Raw genomic sequence first — 24,275 nt, 5'->3', positions numbered from 1 at the left:
CATTTGCCTTGATAATATATGAGGACGAAATGCGTAAATATTAGGATATTTCCCGACATCGTGATAGTATATTCGTAATTTACTAAAAGTTAACCTGTAAAGTCATTCGCTAAGGCCTGCAATCCCGTTTTTAGCCGGATTACCCATAATTTGAAGAGGTTCTTTATAAATTAGCAATACTTTTTTTCTCCGTGTAGGAACAACAGTATCAAATCAATTCAAATCTCAAACACAATCGATACAAAATAATAAATTATTATGAGTGTAACAGTTTTCCTTCTCTAAAAAACGTCTACAAAGAAATCATTAAACAGAAAACTGTGCTCTTAAATTTATTCAAGTTTGATTTTGCGCGATTTTCAATCTGAAAATATGGAACCAATAATACGTTTCACTGAAATTTAAAGGCACAAATATCTTAATGATAGGCTACGATTCTAGCTAAAAATGGTTACATTATGTTTGATCTACAAATTCTATTTTTTTATTTTTTTTATTTATTGTTAAAAAAAGATACACGAATTACATTACATACTATAAAACAGTTTTTAATTACATAATATAATATGATATAATATAAGTATTTGATGTACCCCCATAAATAAGCAAGGCTTGTGTGTATGGGGGGTGTTGTTATTTTGGTTTAAATTTGATATGATTCAGTTCAAGTGTTCGGAATTCTTTTTAAGGTGTCTTTTGAATTCGTTTATATTTAGATTCATGTTTCTAATTTTTTCTGGTAATGAATTAAAAAAATTAACTCCGAGATATTCTTGGTTGAACTGTCCTATTGTTTTTTTTTTTAAATTTAGAAGTAGGAAGTATTGACGTTTGTCTAAGATTTGTGTTATTTTTAAAGGGTGCAACTTTATTTTGAATATTGTTTTTATAAATTTGTAATGTTGCATGGTAGAAGTATAATGCACTTAATTTTCTGACCTTAAATTGTTTGAATAAAAATTCGGACGAATATGAATAGGGTTTTTTTAATATAGTTTTTATTATTAGTTTTTGTGATATGTAAATCGTTTGTGTTTGATTTTTATATGTACCGCCCCAGCTATATACAGGGTTTTCCAATAAGAGGTGTGTAAAGCAAGGACGATCGATACAGGATTTATCGATAATGTCGATAACATAACTTGTCATTGTTCCCGAGAATGACTGCAGATCGCTAACGTACAAACAACAGTTCACATCGAATAAATAAAGAACACGATGAACAATTCAGTTGAGCTGATTTTCTAGTTCTGTGAAGGTTTGATGAATTGTCCAAATTCCGTGAAACAACAAAAACGTGAAGAGACTGGTTGAGGGAGATCTTTTTACGTTTCCAGCAGGACTCTCTCGACCCATCGCCTTGTACCGCAATGAGAGGAATGAATTCAAAAGTCCGTCACTCCTAGACACATACGACACACTGACCCCCAGGTTCTTACCCACCCGTCATACTGTTGCCTTCCCAGATCTTTATCTCCTTCCTATATTCCTTTCCTTAGAAAAAAACCTCCACACAGCATTCACAAAGATGACGTAGGCCCGGAGGGAAATTATTTTCCTCGGTGCTTCCTGAGAGGAACTAATAATATATTTAATAATAACTTTAACTTTGAAACATAACAACATATCTCAGGATCAAATTAAATAGAACTAAAATAATATTTTAGTTTCGTATCTGCTTGACATTGCTTATTAGCAGGCCCCTACAATAGTTTTCAGACAAATAATGAAAATCATAATAACTTAATTTCATTCTCACTATTACAGATATAATAGGATGGGTGGGTGGGTGGGTGGAGTGAGACGGGGAGAGGGAAATAGTAAGTCTGGGCAGTAAACAACATTCCACAAGGACGCCCACGTTACCCGCGGGGTGACCAAACAAGAGAAACCTCAAATACTACCAAAAATAATATTTTTGTTTTAATTACTGTACGACAGATAAATCATTCATTTAGATATTTTTTTATATATTCGGATATTATAATCATTGCAGGATTAATAATTATTGCAAGTTAGTTAAAAACCGTAAAACTTGAAAAATGTCGAAATTGATTTTACTTGTCAACCCTAAGAAATTTAAACAAAAAAAATTCTGTTAGAAAAAATATTATATCATAGGTTTTTTAGAACCCATTTTATCGCTTGTCTCAATTCTTGACAAACCATTTCGATTTTTTTTAAATTACAATTAAAATAATTTTCTGTTTATATATTGAAAATTAAATATTATCCACGGGTCTTTATCGCTTTCTGAATTCTTGAGGCAATCAGTTCCAATTTTGAAAACGACACTTATTTTAAAAAAAATCCGAAAAAAATTTAAAAAAAATTAATTGAACCACATTTCCACACATTACAGACATTTGACAGACGGACAGACTCTCGACCGAAATTAGTATTTTTGACAATTGTGTATGTGATAATTGTATATGTGATAATAACTTTGAAAAATTCAATATTCCAAGATAATTATCTAATTTTACCGCTGACTAATCAATCATACATGCCTACTATTGTAGATTTACCAAAGTGGGTAACTGAAACAGGATAATTTGTCGCAATCCTCACTAAATGGGAGTTATAAATAATATGCCCCATTTCCCAGTGATAAAAGAAAGCACGGTTATCTGATGACACGAGTCTTATGTTTGGGTAAAGCGTCCCGACGCCCGACGCGGCGACAAAATCTCCAGCAGCGCCGCGACGCCGGAACACCGCAAGGCACATTACGTAATCTACAGGCAGTTCACACCACACATAGAGGTCTGATAGGTTGATTCAACAGGCATTTGATTAGTATAAACTTCAATATTTGATTATAAAATACTTAAAATCAACATGCTTAGAATTTACTTTAGTAACTATTATAACTATTTAGATTTACCAATTATTTTAATTTTTCTTAATTTATTTTTTCCTAGTTCTACTAAAATCACACACTTATGGAAACATTGTTTTTTCCCCACATTACTTGGAATTTTTTCTTCTTATCTTACATTATATATAACCTTAAGCTCATCATATAATAGCTATTGCTCAAAGAGTACATTTAATTTTTACATACACAACTACAGCTCTTGTATTATTACTTTATCCCTAAAATGTCAGAAACGCTCTACTGGTGTCAACATAAATAACTCCAAAGTTTTCATTATTTTCATTGCCTTTCTAAACAATAATTACAGTTTTAACATGTCCAACTTCAAATCAATTATTGTATTGTACTATTTTATTATTCCTTTTGCACTCAAGCATCACAAATATTTTACTGATGTCAAAATCAATTACCTTGTATTTTGTATTATATTTATTGCTTTGTCAAACAACATTTACTGTCGTAACATAACCAACTATAAATCTTTTTTTTATTTTTTTTATTTGTTTTTGGGGTATTATGATTCTGATGATGGACACTGGAATGCTGTCCGAAACGTTGGCTAAAGAAGGAGTTAGCGCAACAAATTTAATGCAAAACAAATAATGGAAGACATAACAGATAACTGATATATATATTTTTTATAAATATATTTTTTTATATATATATTTTTTTGTACATGAATGTATTTATGTATGCATGTATGTATGTCTATGTATGTATGTATATGTATATATATCTGAGCATCTATATATGTGTAAGTATGTATGTTAGCATGTATAAAAAACATTTATTTTGTTTTATATTTTCCTTAAATATGTTGTTTTTTTTTTCTTTCTATATTATGTTTTACTTTTTATTACTACAACATATGGTTTTATTGTAATTTATAGCATTATGACTACCATAACACGGGCATAAGCCTAGTGTGGGAGTTATTAAGTACACACAAATTGTAATACATAAAATTCACTGAATAAAAAAAATAAAAAAACTTTAAATAATATATTTATTTTATCACAACTGCAAACCAAATATTTGTGCGTGTCTCATTTAAATCATTGTAACACCTGATTTGCGACTCTCTTTCAGATCAACACAACTATTTTAAGCTTGCAGCGTCGTTTCAATCGTAGTTAGTGTGCTTAGAAAAATGCTTTCATTTGTCAAGATATAGACAAGACGCCATATATTTCAATAGTTCGGTAAGAAAACAATATTTTGGTGCGAAGAGTATTACCTGGTAAGTGGTAGCTAAAATTATAATAATATCAAAGATATTTTAACCTATTTTAAAACTTATGACATATCGTAAACGGATAAAATTAAATAACAAAAAAATTTAATTTTATCGGATTTTTGAGAACTAAAAAATACTTGATATTGCAAATATAAATTTTGTGAAACGGGTGCATTCCACTAAGCATTTAAAAATGCTGCCAAAGCGCATCGTAAATTAACGTGAATAACGTTGCATAACATCGAATGGAGTTGTCTCGACTTAAATTTATTACGAACTCTGTATTATTATTATTATTGTATTTTCGGTTAAGAAAATACGTTATAACATTTATCAGAGAGAAATAACTGACTTTATTATTCGTTGATAAAGCCAGAAACCACTATTTTATTTATTTATAGACTTAACAGAAGCCGTTGCGTCGTCTCCGGAAGATTGCTTTGTTTTGAAAACAAACGGAAAATAATCAAAATATTTGAGCGTAGGAAGAAGTGCCTGTGACGACTGCCATTGTGAAATATATGCTGGGCCACAAACGACGGGGCGAATGTGCGTGTCAACGGGCACATTACTTGTCAAGCGTTCAACGGCGTTAAGGGACCCTCCTTCAAGAGTTGAAGTAATAATTATTCAACAAAAATTGTTACACTGAAAAAATTCATTCATCAGAACGAGATTTTTTTTTTAATTTTTTTTTAAAATTTTTAAAAAGAAAGACAAACATTCCCGGGTTACAAATAACCCAACAATGTTTGAAAATCTCCTACTACCACCACAGAAAGCCGAAAATGTTGCTTGTGTTGTGATGGAGGACTTAGCCAGCCGAGGAATCGAACACGCGACGCTCGGGTGAGACCCAAGCGCTATGCCCACTCAACCACTGACCGGTCAAAATGATGAAATTTTTATTTTATTTAATTTGTAGCCGAATGAACAAATGCGTCGGGTTCCTGCCCAGGCGTCGCGGGTTCAAAAGAAGCTTATAAAGAAATTAATAAATAAAGGAAGGTCCTAATTATCAATATAACATAAAAAAATGAACTACTTGAATAAACATCGTCGTTCGATATTATTTTATAAACTGCTTAAAAACATTTTCACGACAGAATCCGTTGGTTTAAAAATAATGTGTTTCAATCGTCAACGGCGAGAAAAATAATTTTCCGTCTGCGCTCGCTGTGAATAATAATAGTGTTACGCGAGTGCAGCGATAACTCGAATAACATTATAGTATATATTTCTCCCGGCTCATCCGGGAATTATGAAATCGAGTCAACTTCAGTATACATGCACTGAAATAAAAACGAAGGCAACTATTTACATAAGCTTTCTTCATTTCCATGGTAAAAATTAAATCCAGCAGCAAGATACATCATTCATTTATTTTATAACTGACACCCTCCGTTGCCCGGCTTTATTCTGCTATAGGGGGTGGGATATGGGTGGTTTACAATGCAATTTCTGAGATTCCTCTACCTGAGGGAGTATGGCTACTACCCGTGGCTCTATCCTACTGACTTTCTCTTGGGCATGCTCGGTATAAACCATCTACGGGTCAGAAGAGATGTGCATATTGTATCACACTTCTTCAAACTGATTCGTGGATGGATAAAATCTAACTATCATGGAGAGTATTAGTCTCTATGTTCCTGATGGTTATCTCCGTCACCGACAGCATAGACTATTTTATCTCCCGGCCTGCAGGACCAACTTGCCTGCAGGTCATGCCGGTGGGGAGAGCAGTCTTGCTGTTGAACATAATCAATTCGGATATCGACATATTTAGCATCAGTAAAGCTGCCTTTGAAAGGCAAGTTCTATCGATGCTGGTATAGTTGATACACCGCTTATTTATTATGTAATACCATTTTACAAATGTACAAACAAAATTACAAATGTAACGAATTAAAATGTAATTTTGTAATGTTTTTAAAGTAATAGACAAATTGAATTGAATGCAGAGACCTTTCTCTTAATATGAACTTCATCAATCTCTGAATACAACAGATGATTTGCAGAAAAAACAAACTTGCCCACAGACGGACACTCTTTTTATATAAATGATAGAATTTTATATAGATAGATAGATGGACGAAATCATTTTGAACGAACAACAGTTTATACGAGTATATAAATAAAACACTATGTTTACACCACTTTTAATTCATAATAATCTACACATTTCAAAGCCAATGGATTCTTCGTCAGGATAACTAAAATTAATGAATTTAAAAATAGATAATAATGAAAGGTGATTAATTAGTTATTATTATAAAAATAAATTGAATTATCCTAAAAAATAGTTCATTATTACTCTTATGTAATTATATTTGTATATTTTTTAAATCGAAAAAGTTTAAGATTTAACATAAAAGACTCAAAGATTAACTAAGATGTATAAAGAATAAAAATAAAAAAATTAAAATATTACCATAATAGGTATCGATGTGAAAATAAATTTAATAGTAGGCTATTTTTAAAAAATATTTGAAGAAGTGAAAAACAGTTTCTTCGCGTAGGAACCTACTTGTATTTAAAGTCATGCATTAGTTTATACCTGTATTACATTACTAAAAATATTTATCGTAAATCAAATTAAATGTTTTATATAGGAGAGGCGTTGACTTTTATTGAGCTTTCCGACGACATTATCAAACTTACATGTATAAGTTATTTTCAAGCGAGCAAATAAATTATTTGCAAAATTTTCCAGAAACCGATATTATACTAGAGATGGGCACAATCGAGATATTTTACGCATATTGAAAGAATACTTACGTAATACTAAGCATAATTTTAATATGCAAATATTCGTCAAACTTCAGCTAGCAATTGATCCTAAACGGTACGCGTGGCGAAAAAGTTAATTATAAGAAATTTCATTAGTACGGAATAATACTTTTCCCAAATTTGATAGTTTTGAGGTGTAATAAAAAACCAAAGAAAAAAACTTTTTTTTTCATATTTTTTGGCTAAAACTTTGGCTAAATCATTTTTTGCAAAACACGGATTGGTAATCATCACTACAAAAATTAGGAAATTGGTTAAAAATATTTTTTAAAACACCCTTTTTTCAGCACCTAATGACTGGACTACATGTTTTTATTAGTCGGATTGGGTTGTCGGGAAACCTACCCGATAGCAACTTGACCAACGTGAATACTTCTCAAGCCGGGCTTAAAAATCAACTGAAATACCGGCTATTGAAAAACTCTCACAACATTCTCCAAAAACGGTTACTGCTTGGTGGAAACAGAAATAAGTAGCATTTCGTCAACTGGGGGAGGATGGGTTTCGAAAAAGCACTCAATTAAACAGACATATTTCGAATATGCACACCACTAGCCTAGAATGATTCCAGCGATTTGTTGGTTTCTTCTATGTAATACCTGCAGTTGGTTGGTTGGTTACCCGGCGCGTCCAAAAATAGCCGCCAAAACATTCCCAAGTGTTGAAATAAATTAGAGCTTATTTGAAAAGCTCCCGACATTATTTTATCGCATTATAATATTAAAAGAATACAGAGAGAGAACGATAGATATTATACTGTTTTTTTTACTGCCGAGATTTAAAGATAAAACGGCCGATGAAATTATGAAGTACCTACCTATTGGAAGTTTTACGAAGCGGGTAGGTACCTAGTTTGTAGCAAAGTCAAGTATACTTCAAATATTCGAACATCCATCTTATAATATTACACTTTATTCATCGTTATCCAGATATTTAAACTTGCAACAAGTTATTGATAACTAAACAATGGAAAGTCGGGTGGGTTGTTTTGAAATCTACAGTTTTATTCCGAGACTGATGAAATTTTGCACACTTGACTTTCAAAACAAGAGGAATGTCCAAAAACGTTTCAAATCAGTTTTGGAAATTGGGGTGAAATAAAGGTGGGATTGTAATTGATTGGGGGAGTAAGTTAGAGGGTACGGGAGAGTGTATACCACGTGGTACATGTGGGCTAGTCTAAAGTTCTTGTCAATCTGTATATTAATTAAAGTACTTACGTGGCATGATGCCTTGGGCGACCAGCTGGTTTAGGGGTCTCCTCAGCATCAACTTCACCTTCAGGGCTGTGGACAACACACAATCATTAGTTGAACATTCAATACAACATTATTACTCGTGTAGATTACTAATTCAATTATTTTATCGTGATGATTCACAAAACATTCAAGGTTTTATTGTATTTTTTTTCTTGGCATAGATAATTTTATGAAACAACCGATTAGGTTTATTAATCGAAGCACGTTTATTCCCGTACTTCTTTTATTTCGTGTCCTTAACAAAACGCGAGAAGTAAGAAAATGTAATAATATTCATATAAAAATAATAATAAATTAGACATTTGTAAACTTAGATGATGTACAAAATGACTAAAATAAAATTATAAAACTGTGACTATCGGAGAGATAAAAATATAATAATAACGTACAAACTTTCTGTGCAGGGTGTAAAAAGTAACTAACTGATACACGAGGTGGCTAAAAGAGGAACGAACAAACTTTCTGCGTAGGCTGTAAAAAGGAACTAACTGATACACGAGGTGGATAAAAGAGGAAAGAACAAACTTTCTGCGTAGGCTGTAAAAAGGAACTAACTGATACACGAGGTGGCTAAAAGAGGAACGAACAAACTTTCTGCGTAGGCTGTAAAAAGGAACTAACTGATACACGAGGTGGCTAAAAGAGGAAAGAACAAACTTTCTGCGTAGGCTGTAAAAGGAAACTAACTGATACACGAGTTGGCTAAAAGAGGAACGAACAAACTTTCTCCGTAGGCTGTAAAAAGGAACTAACTGATACATGAGGTGGCTAAAAGAGCATCGAACAAACTTTCAGTGCAGGCTGTAAAAAGGATCTAACTGATACACGAGGTGGCTAAAAGAGGAACGAACCAACTTTCTGTACAGGCTGTAAAAAGTAACTAACTGATACACGAGGTGGCTAAATAAGGAACGAACAAACTTTCTGCGTAGGCTGTAAAAAGGAACTAACTGATACACGAGGTGGCTAAAAGAGGAACGAACCAACTTTCTGTGCAGGCTGTAAAAAGGAACTAATTAATACACGAAGTGGCTATAAGAGGAACGAACTAACTGTTTGTATGGAAGTTTAGAAAAGTATTAAAAACAATTATTTCGTATTATTAAACTGTCTGAAAAAAAGACTTTAAAATAGATATTTATTAATGTTTGTTTAAAAAGATGCAACAAAGTCTGGATGACATTTAGATTTAATTTTTAAATTCGATACGTAACTAACTTCAAGTCAATACACCGTAAATAATATTTATATTATGCTTTTGTACATTCTATTCTACAAATATGTCATTATAAGTTGGGGTGCAGCGTTTATATTGGTCGATGGGTGCAGCATATAAAACCAGTCTGATCTCTACAGAAATTGTTCAAGAAGTCATAACAAAAAATATACTAAAATAATCTCCAATTAATTTGATGTTCTGTTATAAATACCCATTCAGATAAAAAATTGTGCTAGCCTTAAGGCGAAGCTTTATATGAAATCACTATTTCCGTATAATCTTAACTATGAATCGGTGATTTACATCACGAATACCAAAAAACATATTTGGATAAATTTAAGCTTTTCCTATCGTTTCGCTCGAGTAGAATTAAAATACAACTTTTAATTACTCTAAAAAAAATAATAATGTAAAATGCAAAAAATATATTTTTGTTAATAATAAATTTATGAACGCATATAAGAAACAACTTTTAAGATTATCTGTGACAGTTTCCTTTGATTAACTTATTTTCGTTCTTATAAAATTATTCTTAGTGAAAATATGGCGAAATTCGTTGAAATTATCAAAATGAAAATTATATAGTCGGCATCGCACGAGTAACATTTTTGAGTAAAAAAAATCAAAGGGATCCCTAAGCATTATTTTAATTGGGGGATTTTCCGGCGCCAGACGTCGCCCGCGTCGCGCTCGAATCCAAGATGGCCGCACGCCGTCAGCTGTTTTCTTTGGCACATGGCGGCCGAAATTTCGTTTTCTTCGCAGTCCCAGCACGTATCGGAGCAATGAACGAAAGCCGGGCGGATTAAATAATGCCGATCCGTTAGTATACTTTGTATTATTATTATTAGCACGGCCACTAACGCACCGACTTGATAATCGATTAATAATCTCGATCGTTATGAGAACGACCGATCATTCTGAAGAATCTTGGCATTGGCTAAGATTATGATACCGGTGCGCGGTGCCTCCCGCTCGTTTAGTAAAACTTTTTCTCTGCCCGTCACAACAAAAATGTTATTATTGGAGTGTATCGCTAAAATAATAAAATTCCGATGAGAAGACCTTCGTTAGACCGGCAGTCGGTGCAGATTCACGCCCCCTTTAACACAAAAGATTATTTAAGAACGAGCAAAGGAACTAACAAAACTATACAAAAAAACGTAATATTGATATCGTGTTCGATGGGGCGAATCTGCCGGCATAAAAAAATGACAAACTTATTAGCAATTAAAAAATTGTTTTTGTACTACTAATTCTCGGGATGACAAATAAACCGTTTTTATACTAATAATTCTCGGGATGGCAAATAAATCGTTTTCATACTACTAATTCTTGGGATAACAAATAAATTGTTTTCATACTACTAATTCTCGGGATATCAAATAAATTGTTTTTATACTACTAATCCTCGGGATGACAAGTATTTTTTTTATACTACTAATTCTCGGGATGACAATTTTTTTTTATACTATTAATTCTCAGGATGATAAATAAATGTAGTTATGTATTGACAGCTAATATTTGGATCCCATTAAAATATCTGTTATTATTTTTTTTTTAATTTAAAGTAAATCACATTAATTAATAATGGTATTTTGAATGAATGAATGAAATTTAAAAAAGGGGGAAATTCAAGTTCCCGTTATATTTTTATCTACTAATTTAGTAGACTCAAAAAATAATGTAATGTAAACTTTGTATTTGATGTTAGATATAACTATAATAATCCTATCCTAGTGCTATATCTAATCCTAGTACGTATAATATCCTAGACTGGCTGACGTGTACCCGGTGTTGCTCAGGGACTTATAAATGGTTTGGGGTTAAGTTTTGAGGTTGTGAGGCCTCTTTATGATATACAATTCCTTAGTACATAATTTTGATGTATCTCATAAGGTTTAGCCAGCGTTAGCAATGTAAGCACCCGAAAATATTTTTTACGACTTGATTACAAAACGTCAGTTTTTTCTCTACTTTTTATATATATTTCATATGCATGTTTTATAATATACATAAACCTTCCGGAAGAAATTATCTAAATGATAGTGAAAACCCCATCAAAATCAGTTGTCCGTAGTGTAGAAGAACTAAGCGCACAAACAGACATATTTTATACTGTTTAGAGATTAATTAAAGATGATAAGTTGTTTTTCACTTGTACTATTTATAACTAGCATCATATACACTCTTATAATATGCTAGTAAAAGCTATTTAGTTAAATTGAAGTAGTACACATTTAGTTGACGATTCGCATTATTGGGAGTAGCGTCGCATCAACGTGAAAAACTGCCTTGTTTACTCTTCGAAGTGGGCCAGAAAATAAATGAATGTAGACTGGATAAGGTCTTACGAAACGAATTTATTTATAAAGCGCAGTAATTTCATATTCAAGCATAATAAAAGATTAAATATAAATATAATATAAGTTTCCAGTTTTACGTTAAGTGCAAAGACGGTAAATAAACGCATATCACGAAAGGTGCATTTTTTAAAATTTGTATTATGATGCAAGTGCGAATACTTACATTCCTTCATTGTTGATTCGAAGCACGTTTAAGACATTAGAAGTACACCAGAGACGTCGACAAAATAAATATTAATTTGTGGAACAAAACAACTACATGATATGGAATCGTATTTCTACAAACACACATTTTTATAACTGAAATTAAACATCATTAAAACACCTTTGTTCTTCGAAGGCATTATCAAAGTGATCGTTAATGCGTTTACCAATTTTATCATGGCCCGGTACATTCAGCGTGCCGCATTTCATTTTGCAAACTTTAACCCCACACTGGAGGGCCCGAGGGAAACAAATTGGAGGGAATTTTTTTGGAAAGAGAGGAAGTTCTGGGAAGGAAAAAGGTATGAGGGGTGGGTAGGAATCTAGGGATTAGTGTATCCAGGAGTGACGTACTTATGAATCTATCCCTCCCGCTGAAGTGCAAGGCGATGCGTCAAAGAGGTTGGAGAGGTCAAAAAGTCTCCCCAAACCAGCCTCTCCCGATCGGCAGGCGCATCCTGAACACAACTCACTCGATGAACCCGGGCACCCCTGCTAATCCACCAAACGTAGCGAACCACTTGGGTGACCTATGTTGGCTATCCAATAAATGGTTCCCAGAACTACGGTACCCAAAACCGCCTCAAAAATGGACACAAATACTAAAAAAATATCACTGCACAACTTGAACTTCACGAGCAGAGTTCGGCGTTCAAAGAAATGTCTAGATACTAATTATTTATTATAAAAATAAATGTTTAGTAAAAATTGAAAAACATCAATATTTACATCACAAGCTATAAGTCTTCTCAACACAACAAAATAACAAGGATTGCTTTTAACGGTCGAACGAAAATATTATTCAATAATTATTCATAATTTCGCGTCAATTTGCCATCGAGGATACGCGTTGACTATCCGTGCTGACACAGCCGGGCCCGAAGGACCGCGGTGTTGACGGTCCGGTTGAAGTCCGAGACCAGAGACCGGGAGGATCACATTGTCATGCCGAAGACGCGGCGTCGAGTAGCGGTGCAGCCGGCCGGACGTGCGTCGGAAGCGACGGACACGAGACGGAACTGTCACGTGCGTTACTGGTGCAAATCCGCCGGGTACAGCGAGTTATTATGAATGCGGTTTATGTATTTTTTTTAAAATAGATAATAATAAATTAACAGTTACAAAAGAAAAACGCTTTTGGGAGGCGAGACTAAGCAGGAATTACAGATTGTTCGTTTAGCTACATTGCAACAAAACTTGCCAAAAGCAGCATTCGAATAAGTCGATGCATGGTTGGTACTAAATACATGCCACACAAATATTACATTAAATTAATAAATTAAAACATAATATCAAATATCCAACTACATATATATTTTATAGTATATATTATGTTACTTATCTCTTTAGACTATACCTCTTATGCATGTAGGTATACATAGTTTTTATTGTTTATTGTTTTAGATACTTTTTTACTATCAATATAAAGTTTTTTACAGGTTTTTTTTCGATGTCTGTCTCACTAGGATAAACCTGTGTCGAGACAGACGTATTTAATACATAAATTAATGTTTACATATTTTTTGATACATATAATATTTCATTACATTAAATGACATTGTGAAAATGATAAAAAATAATAAATAATAAATAATAATAATAAACGATAAATTGGTTAATCAGCATCTAGTTGGAGTACATACTTATGAGGGAATTTTTATAAAATTTTTGATTTTAGAATTGTCTTGGCTGATGATCCAAGACTTGATGTCTGTTTTATATTTTAAAAAAATGCTTTAATTTATTTTATCTTTGTAAAATAAGTTATGTATTTTCAAGGGGAAAACAACTACAAAGTAATTTATGGGGATTTTTTTCTTTCATGTATTATTTCTTATGTGTAATATTGTAACATGTTGAAAATAAATAATTTAAAAAAAAGGTGATATAACTTAAATGGGTTACCCTGTTAAAAGAAAGGTATTTAAAAAAAAAAAATAACTCTAAAATACTTTTAGTAACCAAATCTGATGAACTTAATAAACTCTCCTCTTCCCTCTTCCATAATACTCCGTAAGCATCTTGAGGGTTTAGCACAGTGAAATCGCTATCTTTACAATATCGGATCGATAGGCGTAACTACCGATGATTTTATGCCATTTCCCGAGCACGGTCGCGATGATTGATATCCAGACCGATGTTGATTGACGCAATAAATCAGAATCGATATACACTCTCAACAATAATGCATCTCTCTATGAATTGACATTCCTAAACGTCAGACGACAACGTAAAAGTCTAAAATACTAATATTGTCAAATTGAAATATTAACTTTAATACACGTCGACAGTTCGCATGTACTTTTTGACTAACAACTTTTTTTCTCGAAGCTGGAACGGAATCAATTGATCGCGTTTTAGATGAATTAATTAAGTCTATGGATGGTGTATAAGATTTCTTTCAGGTCTGAGAACTTAGTTAGTTCACCCCCGTTCATTATATAAAAAAGTTGTGCATGTTGACAGCTTATCCGACACCGCGCTAAAAGTAGCGGATTTTGTCTATCGACTGTCAGAATATCGCTAACTGACCATAGATTTCGTCAATATCATATTGACATAGGGCTTTATCTATCTTCCGTGTTAGACCTCCTGATATGTTCCATTGGCTTATAGGCCTCTTGGGTGGTAATGGCTAGAAATGAATGCAATGTTGCACAATTTTCTACTGTTTATTGTGTATATCACAGGGGGGAATATAATAGCATAAATCTACACGGAAGATGAAGTTTGATGCATCTGTGAACTGGTTAAACCAAAGTGCAAAGATGAAAATAGCAGCCAGGAATGTAAAGCTTAAAACAAAAGTGCCAAACGACAACCGTCGGGGATGAGTAAGAACTCTTAGTAGCGTCACAAAAGAAGAAAAGCTTCGAGGTTTGCCAAAACGACAAGATTCATTAGCAATCATTAGGTAAAGTACTAATAACAAGGATGCAAGCAAGATATGTAGTACGATAATAGATTACGTAGATATTAGACATCAGAATAATCTGCTCGACTGTATGTATAAAATTTTACTGGGATCTATGCCTATACTACGTAACATAGTGAATATGCCAAAAAAGGCAAAAACGTGGTGATAGTGCATAAATTTAACAAAATTGATAGGTTCCCTATCTTAACAAACGGATTTCAATCTTTAGAGTTTAAAGCACAGGCTGTGTTTCAATGGCAGATACTCTCATGAACCAGGCACTATCGACATTGATCCCTTCGGCACCGGTGCTGTTGGGAAACACGCCAATCGCGCGCCTCACATTTGTAAACGATTGCCATTTGTCACAGTTCGTTTCTACGATTCGTTCTTGAGTTCAGCAGCTCGACTGTGGAACGATTTTCCAGCCACTGTGTTTCCTCCCGTCTACAACAAGAGTCTCTTCAAGATCCATGTTCACTCCTTCCTCTCAACATAAAGACCCTACACACAGCATCCCCTAAAGATAACGTAGGTCCTGGGGGAAATTATTTTCCTCAGGGCGTCCTGTGTGGAGTTTTAAGTATAAAATGAAATTCAATACAAATTGATTAAGAGGGCACAGAATATATATTCGTTATCATTTGATTCCATTCCGAAATTATCATCTGGGTAGGACTTAAAAACCTACACGAAGATAAAAGGTATCTACCAAAGTCATCTACACTCTCTCACTCAGTCTCCCTGGGTAGTCTCGCCGCGCCTAGGGATAATAAGAGTATGTTCACAATAATTAATTGAAGGGAATACTCACACTCCTTGTTCTTGTCCATTGCGTGCTGCAGCGGACTAGCGTCCACCTGCGCTTTTGGAGGGGACACACGCTGGCCGCGCTGGGCGTGCGTGGCGTGCTGGGCGTGCTGGCCACGCTGAGCGTGCGGGCGCGCGCCGGCCGGGTCCAGCGGCGGCGGCGGTGGCGGCGGCGGCGGGGGCGGAGGCGCCGCCCCCGCAGCGCCCCCCGGCCCGCCGCCCCCGCCCCCTTGGCCGCCCATGGCCGGGGCGCCGAACCACGGGAAGATGGCGCTTAGGGTCTGCACGAGGTCCTCGTCGAGGGTCACCCGCCACGACCCGCCCTCCGAACCGGGGCTGTGCGTCGACTCTGCAATTTAAAAACAGACATTAATACCGAATTTCTACCGAATTACATATAACATAATTCTGTAAACATAATTATTAAAACTGTCCCACAAATTAAAGTTTTTGTAGATATGTATCTATATGAATACTCTCCTTAATTGTATCTAATTAGAACCACGAATAAAGGACCCATAAACAGTAAGTAATTATTGTATTTGTCAGGTCTTTTAGTACCACTGAGAGGTACTAAAAGTGACGATGGTTTTAAAGCTCTGACAGTAGGTATGTAAATACCCGTAGAAAAGCAAAACCAGTCAGGACGCAAATAAAAATTACGTGTTATTTCTATGATCATAGTTCTAGGGTGAGGCCAAATATCACAATCACTTGTTCATCTCAAATCAACAACTTCCATAAATTTCCAACAAAGTAAAACATAAATTCTACGTAAATATTATCTAGGTTCAAATGCTAAATGGCGATAAATGATAATGATTACCGATACCGTATAACACCTACATATTATCCTCGCGGGTGATAAATATATAAATTATTGGTCAACAGTTGACCAATAATTATTACTGTTCAAATAAGTATTTTAACATTTTTTCCTGGAAATAAAGATCGTTGTATACAATGACGCCTTGTAACAAGAAAATATTCGTTTGTGGTAAGTTTGGTACACGGTAAAATGGTCGAAATGAAACGTCATCTTTGCTCGCGTATACTTAAATAATGATAAGTAATGCTAATTTATAATGCATAGTTGTTACGAAATTGTGTACCCGTTGACAAACAAAAACAAGTTGAATGAAATAATGATAAGTTCGTGGGAGATACAGGTAGTGCCACCCACCCAACCCCACGCACATTCACACATACACTCACACTAAGGTTGTTCGCCTTCGGACGGGAGACCGGATGTCAACTTCGCATTCACCACTCACTCGAGAGGTCCAATTAAACTGCAAAGAGGAGGATACTCATGAGAACAGGGCGAAGGTTAGTTGCCTAACTGAAATTTTATTGTATTATTAAAAGTTGTCTATCAACATGTAGATATCTTTATCTAAGGTATTATATTATTAAAGGTTGTCATAACCACATATAAACTACTCTATCCAAGATAATAAATATATATTTAACGGTTGTCTTATCAACATGCAGACAAATTTATCTAAGATATTATATATTAAAAGATTGTATTATCAACATGCATAAAACTTTACTTTTTAAAGATTACAACATTACCTTTATTATATTTTTAAAGGTTGTCTTTTCAACACTTTACCAAAGATATTATATATTTAACGGTTGTCTTATCAACATGAAGAAAACTTTACCTAAGATATTATATTATTAAATGTTGTCTTACCAACATATAGACAACTTTATCTAAGAGGTTGTCTTATAAACATGTAGACAACTTTATCTAAGGTACTAGATTGTTACAAATGGTCTCATCAACGTGTAGACAACCTTATCTAAGGTATTGTCAAATTGAAATGTCAAAGTTAATATTCAAGTTCTGTTAAAGTTATATTACATAAAGGAGTAATAATGGAAATTTTTTATGTGAACACCAAACCAATTGACCAATTTCCAACCGATTGGAACCAGTGATACTATGGCATCCCCAATTGGGGAATGTCGTGAGGCAGAAGGTAGTGGGGAAGCGAAGCAGATATAGAAGAGGAAGGTTGGGAAGTACCTTGCTATTCAGACCTGGTCACCAAACGTCTTATACCAGAGCGATACTGATAGTATCTTCCACTGTGGCCGCAAATAAACTATGTATTTATTTAAATGAATACATTTTTAATAAAACAAAAAAAAAACAAATATAATTTACTTGCGCACGCCTGGATTTGAACCCGCGATCTCCGGATTGTTACTTAAATAGAACCTCCAAATTTAATGAATTGTTCAAGTTCTGCAAAAGAACTGGCCCAAAATGACTTTTAGTCGACTAGAACTGTAAAATATCATGCCTGCGAAAGTCGATTAATAGCCAATAATGCCGATAATTTAAGACGGTCGTGCTGTACTACCAGGACGACAATGAATAAATTCATTTAAAGTTCTGAAACTAAACAACAAAAGTAAATTTTATCTGGTTTTAAAAACACCGACCTTTGAGTTCAGAGACAAAACTCTTTCCACTCATATAAATCAAAACAAATGCCGACCATCTCCGTCACATTCTAAGAGATACGTTTAATTTCTCACGTAGCTTACAACAAGTATCGACGTCAGGTTCTCATCGTCAGCAGCATCGACAGAATGGGAGGAAACCAATAATGTTAATGGTAATCTCTTTATCTTATAGCGCTGGTGCGTCTGCAATGTCTGCATACAAGATAGTTTGCAGAAATTAGAGAACAATGCACGCGCCCTCTACGGCGGAGGCAATACCGTACAAGTCATCTAATTATAATTTGTTAAATATATAATTAACATGCCACCATAAACAGATGTTAAATATTTTTATAACTTTATCAAAATCCACATTCATACATTACTCGGGACTACGGTGTCTCCAAGAGGTGTCGTATGAGATAATTCAATTAGTTTAAAATAAATATTTATCTTTCAAAACTGAAACCAAATCGAAATTATGATGAATGTGTGATATTTATTTATTTATTTAATAACAATGGTATAAATATACCATAAACAATAAATCAAATACAATGACATCAGAAAGTATAAAATGATCAGAAACTCTATAATGATATTAAAGTAAGAGATGCAGGCACACGCAAAACTTCTAAGTAGACTTTCTAGGTTTAATTAATATTTATTGAAAATATTTGATATTATAGCCTTCTTGCAGTTAAATAGATCCGCCACATCTGCTTATCTATTACTAACTTCATGGAATTTAGGTATAAGTGAGTATTTTCAATGCTCGTTATATCGTTATCATCGACACTTTAGTTTCAGTAATAGAAGTAGTAGTTTCAAATACACTTATACGTTTATCCATGATTCTTTACTAATATAAAAAACATATTTGTTAAATTTCTTCGCGTGATAAATAATTTAAAATTATTTGCACTTCACTTTTATCAATAATATTCGATTACAATTCGTGAGCTTCGTGTACTTATTGATTTATTTATTTTCTCTTGATCTCTCCACACACTTTCTTCCTATTAAGTATTGTTACTGATGCCTACAACATTAACCAAGACATTTTAAGGACAGACGCAATAAGTACATTAACTATGTATAATTTAATACTTATTACCTTATAATTAATAAATAGGCTCCCACTTCTTCTTCAAAGTCTTCTGATTAGTTTCAAATACAGAAAGATTTGTGTTTGGCCATCTGCTAAATAAATTACTTTCGTTTGTTAAATGCTCCATTCGTTTATGTCATACTCCCTTAGCGATAAATTGTGCATCCTATATCTATTGCAACACGACTCTTGTTACAAGGATATATCGTCTCATTTATTTTGAAGTTTCGTGTTCGCATTGTGTTCTGAGGTTATTTTCCAAAAAAACGGTGCTATACAAATATTATTATTATTGTTATCATTATTAAGGGAACCTTATGAAAAAATTTCTCGAGGACACCACAAAAAAAGATTTGTCAACGTTTTCGCTTTCTTGGAAATTCGAACAACGTCGAGAGTGAAATGACACTAAACTGCGGTACATAAATGCCATGTTATTATTATTATGTATTTAACTAGGTCTGATTAAAACGCCACAACAATCCGTATTCATTACACACTACTTATATCAAAACGCATAACCTTCATGACGATCCACGGTGTACGCAACGGCAGGTAAGTACAAAGACGCAGTATCTAGTTTACATTATCTTGCTTCACGTCGGTGCCCAGTCACTGTAGAGACTACAGTAGCCTTCCCACGCGAGGCTCGCGGTATTCATCTCGGTATTGATGACGATAGACTCCGGGCATCCAGCATCATGTTTCTACGTCACCTGGTCACGTTTCCTGGTACCTTCCCACATTAAACATCTAACTATTAAATCACGGCACACGTGGCATCTTCAAATAGAAAATAAATTCGAGAAAAACAAACTTAAATCTATCATGTTTGACACTCTCTCAAAAATTGTCACGATGAGAGCGACAGGTCGACCTTCAAAAATAAAATCCAGCAGAAAATTAGAGACAGGCATTTTAAAAATTTTAAAAAGAACAAAAACAGTCACAAAAGCACTTGTAGTTTCCTAGTGTATATATTGATTAATGGCGTCGGTACTACCTGAATCGCTATATTAATCAGAGTTGCTGAGACGATTAGAATTCGATCGATAAATCTGTGTCCATATTACGATGGAAGATCATCAACCACAAGCATTGATTGTTGCCTACTGCTTGCATTATGGACTGTGGGCATTCATGACGGTTTAAATGTAAGAAAACAGATAATTTAATACAAATGTAACCAGGAGATGCAAAGGCATGAAATATTAGCTTGCATCTTGCGTTATCCATGCGATTTGTATGTGTCAGCGTTGTCATCACACAAAGACAATAAATCAAATTGAGGTTAACGTATATCAACAAGCTATCTACATATATACGTTGGCAACAGATATTATTGAACTACTGCTCTTCTATGTGATTGTCTATATTGGCTAACAAACATAAAAAAGATTTCAGTTTTAAATTTTCCTTTTAGTATACAACAGCACACATCGGTCATGCGTATTGGCTGATTTCTGCGTAAGGGACAACTTATGACTCAAAAACAAATTGTTGCCGCAGTCGGCCAAGGCTGATGCGTCTAAGAGACTAAAGTGGTTGAGAGTGAATCTATGAATGAATAATCCAAGGTTTGTAACTAGCATTGAAAACTTTAAAAGACGCATAAAAAATATATCACAGTATATTAACCCCTCGGGCTAATTTGTTCGTTTTTGGGAACAACTCGGGCTTTGTTCTCACAGAAATTGTTGTGTATCCCTTACTATCGTTATCTAAACAGCGTTAGAAAGAGAAAATACCATGTTTCATATTAAAAAAGAGCCCTGAGGGGTTAAAGCATCGCCTAGATAATATAGTTAGGTACTGAAAGGGATTATATTAAATTTCCCAAAAAATAATAATAATATCTTAATCGCGGACAGAAGATCGAAGAACAGGGAGACCACGGAACGAGTGGAAAATGCTTTTATCTAATCATGAATATCATGAATAGAATGAGGTAATGGAGGATGGAGGGGTGGGGGTGAAGATGATGGCAAGAGAACGGAATAATTGGAAATTACTTAAGGAGAGAATCCCAAGTAGATCGGTATTAAGTACCAACTCCGATATCCCGCTATCTAATATTGTATTCATTTCCGAAAGCACTCTACCAGAGTGTGAACTGTCTAATTTCGCTACCCTCCCTTATCAGAATAATAACAGCCTCGTGCGTCAGATAAGCTAATTGAAGCCAAGTACTGAAGAAATGGATGAAAATGTATTGGTAAAAATATTTGCTTTCATACTATCATGTTTACCCAGCATGTGCCTAAATAATCTAGAATTCTAGCGGCAAGAACCGCAAAAGGTGTAATACATGCTTTCCACCTTCAATCAGTTGCAAGACTATCGTAAACATTCGGAATTTAAATTACTCTTACATAATATAAGTTTAGATGTTTAGAAAATGGAGACTTAACCCTAAAATATCACAATATTCGGAATTTTCATTTCTCTTACATAATATAAGTTTAAAATATAGGGACTTAACCCTAAAATATCACAAACATTCGGAATTTAAATTTATCTTACATAATAATAAGTTTAGACGATAGATACTTAACCCTAAAATATCGCAAACATTCGGAATTTAAATTTCTCTTACATAATATAAGTTTAGAAGATAGAGACATAACCCTAAAATATCGCAAACATTCGGAATTTAAATTTCTCTTACATAATATAAGTTTAGAAGATAGAGACTTGACCGTAAAATATCGAATACCTTCTTTATCTTCCGAATTGGTTCCTTTCCCTTTCTTCCTCCGTGATTATGGTACGCAACAGATAATTTACTAAAATTGGGAGTAAAATAAATCCACGGCCCTTCTCATTGAGATTGCTATGTATTAACAAATATATAGGATTGCCTTTATTGTATAAAATACATCAATGTATCACATCTTACAAATTAATAATTATAATTAATGGCATTGGATAAAAAATATTAGAAAATTCAAGGTTGTAAGATGAATTGGAGGCTTGCTTTTGTGAGGCTGCCATTACCGGAATTAAATTGACTCCAGCGTGGGTCGTTAACGCCCATGCAGAATTTTGTTGAATTTACTAAACTTTACATATCAATGTTTCACGTAGGTCATGGCGATTTAATTCATTTATCATTCAATTTAAACATTGAACTAGGAACCTACTTGGAAACTTTGACGGAATCGATTATATTATTAGGACTCTGGCATATACTGTGAGACGGTTAGATTTTTTCCACTGTGCAATAAAATCCAAAGAAATGGAATATTTCTAAAAGTGTCCGAACTCTATAAACTAATTTTGAAAGGTAAAAATAAAAATATAATTATAATATTTTTTTAATGCAAACATAAAAAGTTTTTTTTAAATGGCTCGCCTTATGTATATTATGTAACTGAAATAATCGTTTACGAAAAAAAAACATAGACATATTTTACTAGCTAAATGTATTATTGCCACCTCACTTTTTTGTCGTTTCGTGTAAAAGAATTAATAAAAAAAACACACACTTTTCTTTTCAAATCGCGGTCGGAAACTGGTTTCGTAAGGGTATACGTGAACATTTTTCTGTGGTTAACTTATAGATTTGAATATAAAGCGTTGTGTTTTCTCTTTCTACCACCGTTTAGATCACATGTCTCACCATGACAGAAAAGAAGACAAAACGATTTCTATGAGACCTATGAGTTGTTCCTAAAAGCGAAAAATTAGTGGGAGGGGTTAATTATTAAAAAATATTATCGGAAAGAAAACTGAACTCTCGACAGTTCATAGGTACGCAGGGGTATTCCTCCCCAACATTGATGGGCCAATATTAGTGTAAGACTTCAACTCCGATGCAGAATATCAAATAAGTTTGTAGGGTAACTCATATTTGAGATCAATATAATTAAGAGAATTAAACGTGAAATTAGATAAGATAAAAAGCACGATATCGGAAAACAGGTAAGTACCTAATACTGTCAAATATATCATTTCAAATAGGAAGTTGAGCTAGATAAATAATTAATTGAGAAATTAGCTAGAATCCTGTCGTAAAAATATGCAGGTACCAAATAGATTGGACAAATGCCCGTTTCCGGATCTTCTCCATTATTTGTTTTCGGAGAAAGCCGATACCCGGGGGATAACTCAATATCCGGTGGGGCGTTCCATTAAGGGCGGAAGGGTGAGATGTTTACAGGCTGTAACCGTCCGGGAGGCTTTACACGGCCGGAAAGGTGGGACTCTCCCCGGCGGAAAGATATAAAATTCATAAAGTTACAAATAATCAGAAAGTGGCGTTACATTTTAAAAGGAAATACAATAAGAATATACATACTTTTTAAATGCAACACTCGTATTTAGCAAATTCCTATTTATTTGTAAATTAAACATGTCCCGGGGAAAACGCATGAAACGCGTTCGGGTCGGCGGATAATTCGTGTGGATAGAGTTATATCAAATACATAAAACTAACTGATTACTTATAACAAACTTAAATGTTTTGGATCTGTCAGGTCGCGTTGGTGAAAGACCACTTTAACCCCTGGGGCAAATTTGGAAGAGATTTCTCCCAGCCTGACATCTTATTTTGTATTAGGGTGAGATATATAATTTAAACAGTGTTCGAACGAGAGGAAATCACGCTTTCAGTTTGCATACAAAAGAGACTCCTGAAAATGTTATTAATATAATATGTCGAGGTTCGCAAAATTTTAAACATAATATTTTTTTTAAGTGAAGTGAGACTATTACTTTTATAATACTTTTGTCAAATTGAATGTTTTTAGTTTCATGTAAAGCGGTAATTACAGTTTACACGATAAAAATCATTGGTTAGCGACTTTAAAAACATCATGTTTGCGTTTAAAATTTTAATAATTTTAATTGCGTGTGTCTTTGTATTACTAAAATCTGAATGGTCCAGTTTTAATACTGTATTTAATTTAGAAATATTTCAGAAACAGCAAATTTATATGCAATCGATTGTATGGGAAAATATTTCCCGCAAAATATCAGAGGCTCCAGGAGTTAAACGACATGAAGGATTTTACTAA

The 24,275-nt window shown here is 33.9% G+C and overlaps 1 protein-coding gene across 2 annotated transcripts in view; it reads right to left on the bottom strand.

Moving 5' to 3' along the window:
* Window positions 1-24,275, bottom strand: part of Mrtf (Myocardin-related transcription factor) — a 161,742-nt gene that overhangs the window by 12,045 nt on the left and 125,422 nt on the right. For both annotated transcript variants that reach the window (XM_089633450.1, XM_089633449.1), the window contains exons 2-3: window positions 15,688-16,032; window positions 8,129-8,194 (exon numbers count right to left, since the gene is read on the bottom strand). In XM_089633450.1, the coding sequence (XP_089489576.1) occupies window positions 8,129-8,194; window positions 15,688-15,925 (304 nt within the window). In that variant the 5' untranslated portion in view covers window positions 15,926-16,032. The remainder of the gene's footprint in view (window positions 1-8,128; window positions 8,195-15,687; window positions 16,033-24,275) is intronic.

This window comes from Hesperophylax consimilis, chromosome 7 (genome assembly GCF_061612785.1).
Source record: "Hesperophylax consimilis isolate HC1 chromosome 7, BYU_Hcon_1.0, whole genome shotgun sequence".
Classification (NCBI taxonomy): Eukaryota; Metazoa; Arthropoda; class Insecta; order Trichoptera; family Limnephilidae; genus Hesperophylax; species Hesperophylax consimilis.
Note: the sequence above shows the minus strand (reverse complement) of the source record. Positions and strands in the feature narration are given on the sequence as shown.